At 42.8% G+C, this 15550-nt stretch overlaps 1 protein-coding gene across 1 annotated transcript in view; it reads left to right on the top strand.

Moving 5' to 3' along the window:
• Window positions 1-12037: 12037 nt before the first annotated feature.
• The window catches only part of KLHL6 (kelch like family member 6), a 60670-nt gene continuing 57157 nt past the window's right edge, over window positions 12038-15550 (top strand). The window contains exon 1 of the mRNA XM_067738195.1: window positions 12038-12560. Coding sequence (XP_067594296.1) covers window positions 12268-12560 — 293 coding nt within the window. The 5' untranslated portion in view covers window positions 12038-12267. The remainder of the gene's footprint in view (window positions 12561-15550) is intronic.

The following is a 15550-nucleotide window of genomic DNA, read 5'->3' as shown; positions in this document are numbered from 1 at the left end:
AACCAGGATAGTTGGTCACCCTACAAACAGAAGACACCTCCCAGCTCTCAAGGATTTTATAATCTAGAAAACGATCTCAGATCCACATCCTCAAGAAATATTTAATCATGTCTTAGGAGAAATAAAAATATAGGAAAATGAGAGAGAATATATAGCCGAACCTATCAGAGAAGGCTTCATGGAGATAGTTTCAATGAAGATGGCTATAATTTTTTTCTTTTTTAAACCCAACATTGAGCTTCCCTGGTGGCGCAGTGGTTGGGGGTCCGCCTGCCGATGCAGGGGACATGGGTTCATGCATCGTCCAGGAGGATCCCACGTGCTGCGGAGCGGCTGGTCCTGTGAGCCATGGCCGCTGAGCCTGCGCGTCCGGAGCCTGTGCTCCGCAACTCGAGAGGCCGCAGCGGTGAGAGGCCCGCGTACCACAAACAAAAAAAAACCAAAAAAAAAACACCAAGGAGACTTCCGGGAAGATGGCGGAAGAGTAAGACGCGGAGATCACCTTCCTCCCCACAGATACACCAGAAATACATCTACACGTGGAACAACTCCTAGAGAACACCTACTGAACGCTGGCAGAAGACCTCAGACCTCCCAAAAGGCAAGAAACCCCTCACGTACCTGGGTAGAGAAAAAGAATAAAGAATAAACAGAGACAAAAGGATAGGGACGGGACCTGCACCAGTGGGAGGGAGCTGTGAAGGAGGAAAGCCTTCCACACACTAGGAAGCCCCTTTGCGGGCAGAGACTGCGGGTGGCGGAGGGGGGGAGCTTCGAAGCCGCGGAGGAGAGCACAGCCACAGGGGTGCGGGGGGCAAAGCGGGGAGATTCCCACACAGAGGTTCGGTGACGACCGGCACTCACCAGCCCGAGAGGCTTGTCTGCTTACCTGCCAGGGCGGGCGGGGCTGGGAGCTGAGGCTCGGGCTTCAGTAGGAGCGCAGGGAGCGGGGTTGGCGGGTGAACACAGCCTGCAGGGGGTTAGTGTGCCATAGCTGGCCCGGAGGGAGTCCGGGGAAAAGTCTGGACCTGATGAAGAGGCAAGGGACTTTTTCTTCCCTCTTTGTTTCCTGGTGCGCAAGGAGAGGGGATTGAGAACGCTGCTTAAAGGAGCTCCAGAGACGGGCGCGAAGCGCGGCTAAAAGCGCGGACCCCAGAGACAGGCATGAGACGCTAAGGCTGCTGCCGCCGCCACCAAGAAGCCTGTGTGCGAGCACAGGTCACTATCCACACACACACCCCCTTCCGGGGAGCCTGTGCAGCCCGCCACTGCCAGGGTCCCGTGATCCAGGGACAACTTCCCCGGGAGAACGCACGGCGCGCCTCAGGCTGGTGCAACGTCATGCTGGCCTCTGCCGCCGCAGGCTCGCCCCGCAGTCCGTGCCCCTCCCTACCCCCGGCCTGAGAGAGCCAGAGCCCCCAAATCAGCGGCTCCTTTAACCCCGTCCTGTCTGAGCGAAGAACAGACGCCCTCAGGCGACCTACACGCAGAGGCGGGGCCAAATCCAAAACTGAGCCCCTGGGAGCTGTGAGAACAAAGAAGAGAAAGGGAAATCTCTCCCAGCAGCCTCAGAAGCAGCGGATTAAAGCTCCGCAATCAACTTGATGTACCCTGCATCTGTGGAATACATGAATAGACAATGAATCATCCCAAATTAAGGAGGTGGACTTTGAGAGCAAGGTTTATTATTTTTTCCCCTTTTCCTCTTTTTGTGAGTGTGTATGTGTATGCTTCTGTGTGAGATTTTGTCTGTATAGCTTTGCTTCCACCATTTGTCCCAGGGTTCTATCTGTCCGTTTTTTTCTCTTAATAATTATATTTTTATTTTAATAACTTTATTATATTTTATGTTAACTTTATTTTATTTTACTTTATCTTCTTTCTTTCTTGTTTTTCTTCCTTCTCTCCTTCCTTACTTCCTCCCACCCTTCTTTCTTTCTTCTTCTACTAATTCTTTCTTTCTACTTTTTCTCCCTTTTCTTCTGAGCCGTGTGGATGAAAGGCTCTTGGTGCTCCAGCCAGGAGTTAGTGCTGTGCCTCTGAGGTGGGAGAGCCAACTTCAGGACACTGGTCCACAAGAGACCTCCCAGCTCCACATAATATCAAATGGCGAAAATCTCCCAGAGATCTCCATCTCAACACCAGCACCCAGCTTCACCCAATGACCAGCAAGCTACAGTGCTGGACATCCTATGCCAAACAACTAGCAAGACAGGAACACAACCCCACCCATTAGCAGAGAGGCTGCCCAAAATCATAATAAGTCCACAGACACCCCAAAACACACCACCAGACGTGGACCTTCCCACCAGAAAGACACGATCCAGCCTCATCCACCAGAACACAGGAACTAGTCCCCTCCACCAAAAAGACTACACAACCCACTGAACCAACCTTAGCCACTGGGGACAGACACCAAAAACAATGGGAACGGGCTTCCCTGGTGGCGCAGCGGTTGAGAGTCTGCCTGCCAATGCAGGGGACACGGGTTCGAGCCCTGGTCTGGGAAGATCCCACGTGCCGCGGAGCAACTGGGCCCGTGAGCCACAAGTACTGAGCCTGCGCGTCTGGAGCCTGTGCTCTGCAGAGAACAAGAGAGGCAGCGATAGTGAGAGGCCTGCGCACCGCGATTAAGAGTGGCCCCCACTTGCCACAACTAGAGAAAGCCCTCGCACAAAAGCGAAGACCCAACACAGCCATAAATAAATAAATAAATTTAAAAAGAAACAACGGGAACTACGAACCCGCAGCCTGCAAAAAGGAGACCCTAAACACAGTAAGATAAGCAAAATGAGAAGACAGAAAAACACACAGCAGATGAAGGAGCAAGATAAAAACCCACCAGACCTAACAAATGAAGAGGAAATAGGCAGTCTACCTGAAAAAGAATTCAGAATAATGATAGTAAAGATGATCCAAAATCATGGAAATAGAATAGACAAAATGCAAGAAACATTTAACAAGGACCTAGAAGAACTAAAGATGAAACAAACAATGATGAACAACACAATAAATGAAATTAAAAATACTCTAGATGGGATCAATAGCAGAATAACGGAGGCAGAAGAACGGATAAGTGACCTGGAAGATAAAATAGTGGAAATAACTACTGCAGAGCAGAATAAAGAAAAAAGAATGAAAAGAACTGAGGACAGTCTCAGAGACCTCTGGGACAACATTAAACACACCAACATTCGAATTATAGGGGTTCCAGAAGAAGAAGAGAAAAGGAAAGGGACTGAGAAAATATTTGAAGAGATTATAGTTGAAAACTTCCCTAATATGGGAAAGGAAATAGTTAATCAAGTCCAGGAAGCACAGAGAGTCCCATACAGGATAAATCCAAGGAGAAATATGCCAAGGCCCATATTAATCAAACTGTCAAAAATTAAATGCAAAGAAAGCATATTAAAAGCAGCAAGGGAAAAACAACAAATAACACACAAGGGAATCCCCATAAGGTTAACAGCTGATCTTTGAGCAGAAACTCTGCAAGCCAGAAGGGACTGGCAGGACATATTTAAAGTGATGAAGGAGAAAAACCTGCAACCAAGATTACTCTACCCAGCAAGGATCTCATTCAGATTTGATGGAGAAATTAAAACCTTTACAGACAAGCAAAAGCTGAGAGAGTTCAGCACCACCAAACCAGCTCTACAACAACTGCTAAAGGAACTTCTCTAGGCAAGAAACACAAGAGAAGGAAAAGACCTACAATAACAAACCGAAAACAATTAAGAAAATGGGAATAGGAACATACATATCGATAATTACCTTAAATGTAAATGGACTAAATGCTCCCACCAAAAGACACAGATTGGCTGAATGGATACAAAAACAAAACCCATATATTTGCTGTCTACAAGAGACCCACTTCAGACCTAGAGACACATACAGACTGAAAGTAAGGGGATGGAAAAAGATATTTCATGCAAATGAAAACCGAAAGAAAGTTGGAGTAGCACTTCTCATATCAGACAAAATAGACTTTAAAATAAAGACTATTACAAGAGACAAAGAAGGACACTACATAATGATCAAGGGATCAATCCAAGAAGAAGATATAACAATTGTAAATATTTATGCACCCAACATAGGAGCACCTCAATACATAAGGCAAATACTAACAAACAGCCATAAAAGGGGAAATCGACAGTAACACATTCATAGTAGGGGACTTTAACACCCCACTTTCACCAATGGACAGATCATCCAAAATGAAAATAAATAAGGAAACACAAGCTTTAAATGATACGTTAAACAAAATGGACTTAATTGATATTTATAGGACATTCCATCCAAAAACAACAGAATACACATTTTTCTCTAGTGCTCATGGAACGTTCTCCAGGATAGATCATATCTTGCATCACAAATCAAGCCTTGGTAAATTTAAGAAAATTGAAATTGTATCAAGTATCTTTTCCGACCACAACGCTATGAGACTAGATATCAATTACAGGAAAAGATCTGTAAAAAATACAAACACATGGAGGCTAAACAATATAGTATTTAATAACTAAGTGATCACTGAAGAAATCAAACAGGAAATAAAAAAATACCTAGAAACAAATGACAATGGAGACACGACGACCCAAAATCTATGGAATGCAGCAAAAGCACTTCTAAGAGTGAAGTTTATAGCAATACAATCCTACCTTAAGAAACAAGAAAAATCTCGAATAAAGAACCTAACGTTGCACCTAAAGCAGTTAGAGAAAGAACAAAAAAACCCCCAAAGTTAGCAGAAGGAAAGAAATCATAAAAATCAGATCAGAAATAAATGAAAAAGAAATGAAGGAAACGATAGCAAAGATCAATAAAACTAAAAGCTGGTTCTTTGAGAAGATAAACAAAATTGATAAACCATTAGCCAGACTCATCAAGAAAAAAAGGGAGAAGACTCAAATCAATAGAATTAGAAATGAAAAAGGAGAAGTAACAACTGACACTGCAGAAATACAAAAGATCATGAGAGATTACTACAAGCAACTCTATGCCAATAAAATGGACAACCTGGAAGAAATGGACAAATTCTTAGAAAGGCACAACCTGCCAAGACTGAATCAGGAAGAAATAGAAAATATGAACAGACCAATCACAAGCACTGAAATTGAAACTGTGATTAAAAATCTTCCAATAAACAAAAGCCCAGGACCAGATGGCTTCACAGGCAAATTCTATTAAACATTTAGAGAAGAGCTAACACCTATCCTTCTCAAACTCTTCCAAAATATAGCAGAGGGAGGAACACTCCCAAACTCATTCTATGAGGCCACCATCACCCTGATATCAAAACCAGACAAGGATGTCACAAAGAAAGAAAACTACAGGCCAATATCACTGAGGAACAAAGATGCAAAAATGCTCAACAAAATACTAGCAAACAGAATCCAACAACACATTAAAAGGATCATACACCATGATCAAGTGGGGTTTATTCCAGGAATGCAAGGATTCTTCAATATATGCAAATCAATCAACGTGATACACCATATTAACAAATTGAAGGAGAAAAACCATATGATCATCTCAATAGATGCAGAGAAAGCTTTCGACAATATTCAACACCCATTTATGATAAAAACCCTGCAGAACGTAGGCATAGAGGGAACTTTCCTCAACATAATAATGGCCATATATGACAAACCCACAGCCAACATCGTCGTCAATGGTGAAAAACTGAAAGCATTTCCACTAAGATCAGGAACAAGACAAGGTTGCCCACTCTCACCACTCTTATTCAACATAGTTTTGGAAGTTTTAGCCACAGCAATCAGAGAAGAAAAGGAAATAAAAGGAATCCAAATTGGAAAAGAAGTAAAGCTGTCACTATTTGCAGATGACATGATACTATACATAGAGAATCCTAAAGATGCTACCAAAAAGATGCTACTAGAGCTAATCAATGAATTTGGTAAAGTAGCAGGATACAAAATTAATGCACAGAAATCTCTTGCGTTCCTATACACTAATGATGAAAAATCTGTAAGTGAAATCAAGAAAACACTCCCATTTACCATTGCAACAAAAAGAATAAAATATCTAGGAATAAACCTACCTAAGGAGACAAAAGACCTGTATGCAGAAAATTATAAGACACTGATGAAAGAAATTAAAGATGATACAAATAGATGGAGAGATATACCATGTTCTTGGATTGGAAGAATCAACATTGTGAAAATGACTCTACTACCCAAAGCAATCTACAGATTCAATGCAATCCCTATCAAACTACCACTGGCATTTTTCACAGAAGTAGAACAAAAAATTTCACAATTTGTATGGAGACACAAAAGACCCCGAATAGCCAAAGCAATCTTGAGAATGAAAAACGGAGCTGGAGGAATCAGGCTCGCTGACTTCAGACTATACTTCAAAGCTGCAGTAATCAAGACAGTATGGTACTGGTACAAAAACAGAAAGATAGATCAACGGAACAGGATAGAAAGCCCAGAGATAAACCCACGCACATATGGTCACCTTATCTTTGATAAAGGAGGCAGGAATGTACAGTGGAGAAAGGACAGCCTCTTCAATAAGTGGTGCTGGGAAAACTGGACAGGTACATGTAAAAGTATGAGCTTAGATCACTCCCTAACACCATATACAAAAATAAGCTCAAAATGGATTAAAGACCTAAATGTAAGGCCAGAAACTATCAAACTCTTAGAGGAAAACATAGGCAGAACACTCTATGACATAAATCACAGCAAGATCCTTTTTGACCCACCTCCTAGAGAAATGGAAATAAAAACAAAAATAAACAAATGGGACCTAATGAAACTTCAAAGCTTTTGCACAGCAAAGGGAACCATAAACAAGACCGAAAAACAACCCTCAGAATGGGAGAAAATATTTGCAAATGAAGCAACTGACAAAGGATTAATCTCCAAAATTTATAAGCAGCTCATGCAGCTTAATAACAAAAAAACAAACAACCCAATCCAAAAATGGGAAGAAAACCTAAATAGACGTTTCTCCAAACAAGATATACAGACTGCCAACAAACACATGAAAGAATGCTCGACATCACTAATCATTAGAGAAATGCAAATCAAAACTACAATGAGATATCATCTTACACCAGTCAGAATGGCCATCATCAAAAAATCTAGAAACAATAAATGCTGGAGAGGGTGTGAAGAAAAGGGAATCCTCTTGCACTGTTGGTGGGAATGTAAATTGATACAGCCACTGTGGAGAACAGTATGGAGGTTCCTTAAAAAACTGCAAATAGAACTACCATATGACCCAGCAATCCCACTACTGAGCATATACCCTGAGAAAACTATAATTCGAAAATAGTCATGTACCAAAATGTTCGTTGCAACTCTATTTACAATAACCCGGAGATGGAAACAACCTAAGTGTCCATCATCGGATGAATGGATAAAGAAGATGTGGCACATATATACAATGGAATATTACTCAGCCATAAAGAGAAACGAAATTGAGCTATTTGTAATGAGGTGGATAGACCTAGAGTCTGTCATACAGAGTGAAGTAAGTCAGAAAGAGAGAGACAAATACCGTATGCTAACACATATATATGGAATTTAAGAAAAAAGAAAATGTCATGAAGAGCCTAGGGGTAAAATAGGAATAAAGACACAGACCTACTAGAGAATGGACTTGAGGATATGGGGAGGGGGAAGGGTAAGCCGTGACAAAGCGAGAGAGAGGCATGGACATATATACAGTACCAAACGTGAAATAGATAGCTAGTGGGAAGCAGCCACATAGCACAGGGAGATCAGCTCGGTGCTTTGTGACCACCTGGAGGGGTGGGATAGGGAGGGTGGGAGGGAGGGAGACGCAAGAGGGAAGAGATATGGGAACATATGTATATATATAGCTGATTCATTTTGTTGTAAAGCAGAAAGTAACACACCATTGTAAAGCAATTATACCCCAATAAAGATGTTAAAAAAAAAAACAAAACACATTGTAGGTATTTCTGGGAAATGATATTCTGGACTCTTTGTAGCTCCTAAATCTTCGGTGAACATCCTTACTTCTGTAATGAGAAAAAAAGAAAGTAACACTATCCCCCTCAACCAGAAACAATTTAAGTAGATTTCAAATATACACATAAAGCAAAAAGGATATAAGAAGCATTACCAATCTTACCACCAAGATATAACCTCATTTAAAATTCTTGATAGGTATATATCTAGGACAGTGGGTCTCAGCCAGGGTGATTTTGCCACTTGGGGGGACACTTGGCAGTGTATACAGACATTTTTTGACTTTCACCACTGAGGAAGGATGCTACTTGCATCGAGTGGATAGTGGCTAGGGATGCTGCTAAACATTCTACAAAGTACAGGACAGCTCCCTCTTCCCCAACAAAGAATTATCCAGTCCAAAATGTTAGTAGTGCCATGACTGGGGAACTCTGTCCTAGGATGTACATATGGTTTTGGTTTGAATTTACAAAAGTGATGCTAAATCTATGTATAGTTTTCTAATCTGAATGTGTTGTATTTCCTCAGGCAGAGAAGGGGAAAGACAGTCTAGGCAAAGGGAATAAATACAATTAAAAGACAAGAAAACTCTAAGCATATTTAGAGACAAAATATGTAGTTATAAAATCATAGTGACAGAATACATCATAATGGTTAAGAACCCAGGCTTCGAAGTGAGCAAATGCAATTGGAATCTTAACTTCATCTCTTTGGGTCAAGGGGCTGAGTGAGTGGGAAGGAAAGATGAGATAGGAGCTGTATGCTCTTTTTTTTTTAAAATAACTTTTTTAAACTTTATTAATTTATTTTTATTTTTGGCTGCCTTGGGTCTTTGTTTCTGTGTGTGGGCTTTTCTATAGTTGCGGCAAGCGGGGGCTACTCTTCGTTGCGGTTCACGGGCTTCTTATTGGGTGGCTTCTCTTGTTACAGAGCACAGGCTCTAGGTGCGCAGACTTCAGTAATTGTGGCACTCAGGCTCAGTAGTTGTGGCTCGTGGGCTCTAGAGCACAGGCTCAGTAGTTGTGGCACATGGGCTTAATTGCTCTGCGGCATATGGGATCTTCCCGGACCAGGGTTCGAACCCGTGTCCCCCGCACTGGCAGGCGGATTCTTAACCACTGCGCCACGAGGGAAGTCCCTGGAGTTGTATGCTCTTAACAAGCCATTAATCCTCTATTAGCCTCAGTTTTCACATGCTTAAGATGAGGAACAACAATACCTACTTCAGAGGACTACTGTAAGCATTAAAAGAGATAATGGTTGGCAAAGCCCTTGCTTCTGGTAGGTGTTCTATAAATGATGACTATGTTACTATTATTATTGTTAACTTTTTTATTGTCAAACAAAGCATAGATATAGAAAGTGACACATAGGGCTTCCCTGGTTGCGCAGTGGTTAAGAATCTGCCTGCCGATGCGGGGGACATGGGTTTGAGCCCTTGGCCGGGAAGCTCTCACATGCCGCAGAGCAACTAAGCCCATGTGCCACAACTACTGTGTTCTAGAGCCGGCGAGCCACAACTACTGAAGCCCATGTGCCACAACTACTGAAGCCTGCACACCTAGAGCCTGTGCTCCGCAACGAGAAGCCACTGTAATGAGAAGCCCGCGCACCACGAGGAAGAGTAGCCCTCGCTCGCCACAACTAGAGAAAGCCTGCATGCAACAAAGACCCAAAGCGGCCAAAAATAAAATTAATTAAAAAAAAAAGTATTCTTCAAGACTTGTTTCTATCAGTATAATTTGTGTTAGGGAAGATTGTTGACTGGGGTCAGAAGGGGCAATCCCTGGCCTTAGGAATAGAGATCTTCCTTGAGTACAGCTACCCATTTGTATGGGGACAGAATCTGTTCCTTACAAACATCATAAAGCCAACTAGCTTAGTAAGATATAATTAGATAGTTTTCTCAGTAGTAAAGCTTTTGCCAGTGCTTTGTATATTTTTCTGCCTGGTAGGAAAAAGCTTCCACAGAACAGATTTATTTTGCTTGTATCTGTAGAGAATATTTACAAGTTCATGCTGAATCTCAGAACATACCCAGGTTGACATAGATGCACTGATTGTGTTTTTTAACGTTTCTGCTAAAATCTAATCATAGATCTTATCACACTCATGGTACAGCTCTGTGTGTGCTTGCTTACTAGGAAAATGGAGGGTTTGGGGGGAAGACAGCAGTTATCAGCTTATGTCAGGGGATGGGGTGGGTGGGCTTGCAAGGTAAATATATGGAGCACTATGAGGGAACTTGGTGAATAGGATCTACCATGAATGAAGAATTGAGTTATATTCTTAATTTTGGTGTTTTGGGGGTGGTTGGATGGAGTTGGATTATGGCCAATGTTGTTTATAATCTGAGAGGTTCTAGAGGACAAAATGCCATGAGAGGCATCGGGTCATGTGTTGTCCTCAGCTGTACTAGAGAGCATAGTTAGAGTCACGGAGGTGCAGTTCTGAGCTCTTCCCTGCCCAGGCCTGCAGGAGGAGTTTGGGTTGTGCGTGTCCTTGTGGCAAGCACAGGGGGATAACTGTACACCAGCCCACCACCCTCTTCTGTGTTAACAGGTCCTGATTGTGTTCAGCTATCAGATGGCTATTCCTTGATCTTGGGGGAGGTGGACTAGTCCCAGTGCATGAATCGTGTTTGGTGCAAGGCAATTGTGGTACTCAATTTATATTTCCTGGTGTTTGGTCTGAGGTGGCCAAGTGACCTAGGAAAAGTGTGATGGGGATTTTAGGAAATAATTTTCTCTCTGATAAAAAGAGAGAGATGGAGGAGAAGAGGCCTGCCCCTTTTCATCCTGATTTTGGACCAGGGTTCTGTAAAGACATGGTGTTTGGTACTGTGCCAGCTATTATGTGACCATGAGGGTACATCTTTATCACACCAAGGGTGACAGAGTGAAAGATGGGAAAATCTTCTGTCCTTGATGACATCACTGAGCTTCTGGATCAACCTGGGACTCCACACCGCTAGCTTCTTATAATATGAGACTCTTATTGTTTAAACCACTTTTGATGGGATATTCTGTCATTGAAGCCAAACACATCTTTGTTTTGGATGCACGCGCAGCTTGTGAGATCTTAGTTCCCCAACCAAGGATTGAACTTGTGCCCCCAGCAGTGGAAGTGCAGAGTCCTAAGCACTGGACCACCAGGGAATTCCCAGAAGCCAAAAGCATCTTGATTGACAGAGCTCTGGATGAAGAACAAGTGTTGGGAGAATATCAAAGGCCCCAATTTTAGGAGTAAGTATCCATGCGTAGAAGAGAAGAAGAGCTGAGGCAGAACTGGGACTCTGGGAGAGGCTTCGGTCACCACTGGCAAGGACAGACAGTTGGGCTCCTGCTGATCAGTTTCCTTAGCTATAAAATGAGGAAAGTTATGTTAGTGCCACTGGGTTGTTATAAGCTTAAAAATACCTTAACTCCTATACATTTCCTAGGATATAGCAGGAGTTTAATAAAAGACAGTTATTTCTATTTAATGGAGACCTACAGAGGCAATGAAAATACTTCATGATCCACGACTAGATGCATGACCAATAGATGCTGGGTGAGGTCAGGCCAATTTGAGGCTTCCTAGGGCCATCTGGTGTCGACCTACCCTGATTGGTCTTCTAAGAGAGAAGACCCTGGGGGTGGAGTTTCTGGAGACCATTTCTTCTCTGCCCCCAGAGGCATATCTAAAACAATAGACATTTTGGGGGGAAGGGGAACATTAATATTTGCCATGACATTGTTTTCCCCTGAGCAGGGAGGAAGACAAAGACAGATGACATGCAGAGCTGATAGAAATGAGAATGCCAAAGGTAAGTGGGTTTTCCAAGGTTCCCAAGGGACTGGTCTGGGGCACATCATGGGGTCTCAGACTCCTAGGAGGAAGGAGGAGGAGGGTTTGGAATGTCCCCTGCCCATCCCATCATTGACACCTTGGGATACAGAAGCACCAGAAGTATGAATGTAATAACCAGAACCAGAGGCTTCCTGCTCACGGATGTGAGGGGGGTGGGGGAGGTGGACTGAAATAGCCACACAGCACTAATAGCAGACTCTGAGAAGCCACTCCTTTTCACTGGAGTGGCTTCCTACACAGCCTTCTAAGTAATTTCTAAGCTTGTGATGATTACAGAAAGAAGAAGAATAGAAGTTACTGGCATTTGTAGTAACAGGATGAGAAAGTGCAAGACTTCCTGTTATGTGTGTGTGACAGCTGGTGATAAGTGGAGGGCCCTGCACAGGAAATCCGCTCAGCTTCTGCAATGTGACCTGCCTGAAACTTGGGCACTTCTTCAGTCTGGATGTTGATGGCAGGACAAAGGGGCACCTGGACCATGGACAACGTGGTAGAGAAGAGTTTGGAAGGGCCCCTGGCACCTTCTACAGATGAGCCCTCCCAGAAAAGGGGAGACCTGGTAGAAATCTTAAATGGGGATAAGGTAAAATTTGACGACACTGGACTCTCCTTAATTCTGCAGAATGGCCTGGAGACCCTCCGAGTGGAAAACGCTCTGACAGACGTCATCTTGTGTGTGGACATTCAGGAATTCTCCTGCCACCGCGTGGTGCTTGCCGCGGCCAGCAACTATTTCAGGTCAGCACGCCTAGACCAGAGTCAGATTGGGTGCAGGTCATCAGGGAAATGTGTATTGATGTGAGAGCCCAGTGTAACTAGTTGGCTGTTGCATTTACGGTTTGTATATTTATTTCTGTTTGTGTGTCTATTCAAGATTCCAAAAAGGAAGCTATTAAACTTTAAAGTTTAGAATTTAAGTCATATTAAGAGAGCTTGCATCATTTAAGGGTAATGTTTATACATTATGGTGAACATTAATGTGTATATGTCTTTGTTCCAGAGGGTGGAAAATTACCAAAGTTATGGGGATTTTCCCCCCACCATCTGACTAGTGTGTTGGAAACATAATGCTGTCTTTGTTCACCAATAGATGTAGAGAAAACAACGTGACCACTCAAAGTTATCCAATGATCTGCTGAAAATTAGGGGCTTCTGTTTAAGTGCAGTGAATGGGTAGGAAGGGAAAGCAGTTACAAAGGTGCTTTCGAAGTGAGAGGCCACTAGTTACAACAAATTCAAGGGATCTGGGTTCCATCCCACTCTGCCCCTTCCTGAGCCTGTGACTTGAGGCAAATCACTTAATGCTCTGAGTTTCTGTTTTGTCATCTGTAAGATGGGGACAATAATGCTTACCTCTCAGGATTATTGTGATAATTAAATATGAGAGGGAAGAGGGTCTCACATAGTGCCTAGCATCTCGTAGATGCTCAATATATCTCTGTTGAAATTCTTCGCCTCATTCTTCTTAGTTCAGCTAAGAGCTGTGTATTGGGCAAAAGCTTGGGGGTAGGAATGTGGGAGAATCAGGAACCCAGTGAATTCCGCTGGATCCAGAGTTCTCCAGATCGATGTAGACATGGTGGGAACCAGTCCCCAAGGCAAATGTGGAAGCAAAAGGTACTTGGAAAACTTGAAAAAGAAATACTCTTGTAATTCTTCTTAATAAGATTCTTCTTAATTCTTTGTTCTGGCTGAGGAAATTAAAAACTATTTACCTATGTAAATATCATGGAAGGCATTTTATTTTTTCATTTTTTGATATGCTTAGGAGAAAATCTTTGGAATTCAAAAAGCAAGGTTGACAGATTGTTGTGGGACTGATTAGGTACCGTATGTACACGAGGCAAGAGGATATACGGGTTTGTAGGAAGCAGGGCCTGCTATATGCCAGACAGACAGTTATCTGATTTTATTTTTGCAGTAGCATAATGAAGGTGGCTGATATGCCCTTTTACAGATGAGGAAATGTAAACCCAACATTACATATCTAGTCATTGCTGGAGCAAGGATTGGGCACATTCTAGAAATTTTTGTTTTTATTGCAATACAAACTGCCCCTAGATTGGAGGCTTTATTCCACAAGAAGTATATAAAAGGTAAAGTGTAGGCACGGCCATAACACTGGGTTCACACAGATAAACACATTATTCACTCTACCAATATTGATCATATGATTTCACATTGATCACAACCCCTTTCAGAAATGAATGAGAGTCAACTTAGCTGATGTGTTGAGCACTCACTTTCAGGTTTAATCTTTTTGTTTTGGGTCACTAGAAAACTGCTATTATAAAATATATACCCGATTAGTGATTTCATTAGCTGCTTGACCTGACTATGAAACAGGACCGCTGGCTCTGTGCTCTTAAGTACATCAGTGCTGTCTCCAGTCCTGGGGTTTCTCAGTCTAAACAGAAGGTGTTTGGGCCCAGGTCCTTCCAACCCTGCTGATGTAGGGTGCTTAGGGAAAGTGTGTGCCAGCCCCAGAGGCAGCAACGGGCAACGAGAAGTTGGAGGCGGCCATGCAGTGCACGTGTCTGCCTGTGGATGAAGAGTCTCTTCCCAAATTGCGTGGTTATGAAGGGAAATTCCTTCCATTCTCTTTTGATTCTCATTTTGGTATTTCCAAGGTGACTGTCCTCCTATAATGACCACAGTCCTGGAGACAGGATTCATTTTTCCGGTACTACTATTAAAAATAACTTCTGTTGCTGAACACTTATTGTGGGCCAGTCGCTGTGCCGCCTGTGTCACATACACTGTCCCACTTAATCCTCATGACAACCCCCCTGAGGTGGGGAGTTTTCTCCCCATTTCCAGATGAGGAACCAAAACTTGGAGTGTCTCAGTTAACGCAGTGCCCAAGTGGGATTTGGACCTAGGACTGACATTAAGTCTGACATTGCCTCACCGCCTGTCTTGCTTTGTTTCTAAGGTTTTGAAAAGGGTTGGTAGCCAAGTTCCTCTTATGCTCAGACTTTGAAAGGGCAGAGAGTCTGCTCTGTCTGAGAAGCTTCTGACATAGCCCTCTGTGCTCTGGAGGGCCTGAAGCTGTTTGTAAAATTATGTAGGTTTTTTTTTCTTTATTCATTGAGAACATAAATATTTTCCACTAAGTGAACCATAGTTTATTTAACCAATCCTCTATTGATAGACATTTGGATTGTTTTGAATTTTTTGCTATTATAAACAATGTTATAATAAATAATCTTATACATCATTTCATATGCATTCAGGAGTGTCTGGGGGTGCGTTTCTAGAAGAGGGTTTGCTGTGTCAAAGAGAAATGTATCTGCTGTTTTAATGGATATTGCCAGATTCTTCTTAATAGGGGTTAAATAATTTTGCAATCCCCATGGCTTTGCCAAAAGAGGATGGCATCTAATTTTGGGGTTTTTCCCAATCTGATAGATGAGAAACAGTATCTCAGGTTAGTTTTAATTTGTATTTCTCTTATTTTTTATAAGGTCAAACATCTTTTCATATGTTTAAGGGTCATCTGCAGTTCTATTTCTATGAACTCTCATTTCATAGCCTTTCAAACTTTTATTTATATCTTTTTTTTTTTTTGCGGTACACGGGCCTCTCACTGTTGTGGCCTCTCCCGTTGCGGAGCACAGGCTCCGGACGCGCAGGCTCAGCAGCCATGGCTCACGGGCCCAGCTGCTCCGCGGCGCGTGGGATCTTCCCAGACCGGGGCACGAACCCGCGTCCCCTGCATCGGCAGG

The sequence above is a fragment of the Pseudorca crassidens genome, chromosome 5 (genome assembly GCF_039906515.1).
Source record: "Pseudorca crassidens isolate mPseCra1 chromosome 5, mPseCra1.hap1, whole genome shotgun sequence".
NCBI classification, from domain to species: Eukaryota; Metazoa; Chordata; class Mammalia; order Artiodactyla; family Delphinidae; genus Pseudorca; species Pseudorca crassidens.
The sequence above is the reverse complement of the archived record's forward strand: the minus strand, read 5'-3'. Positions and strand labels throughout refer to the sequence as shown.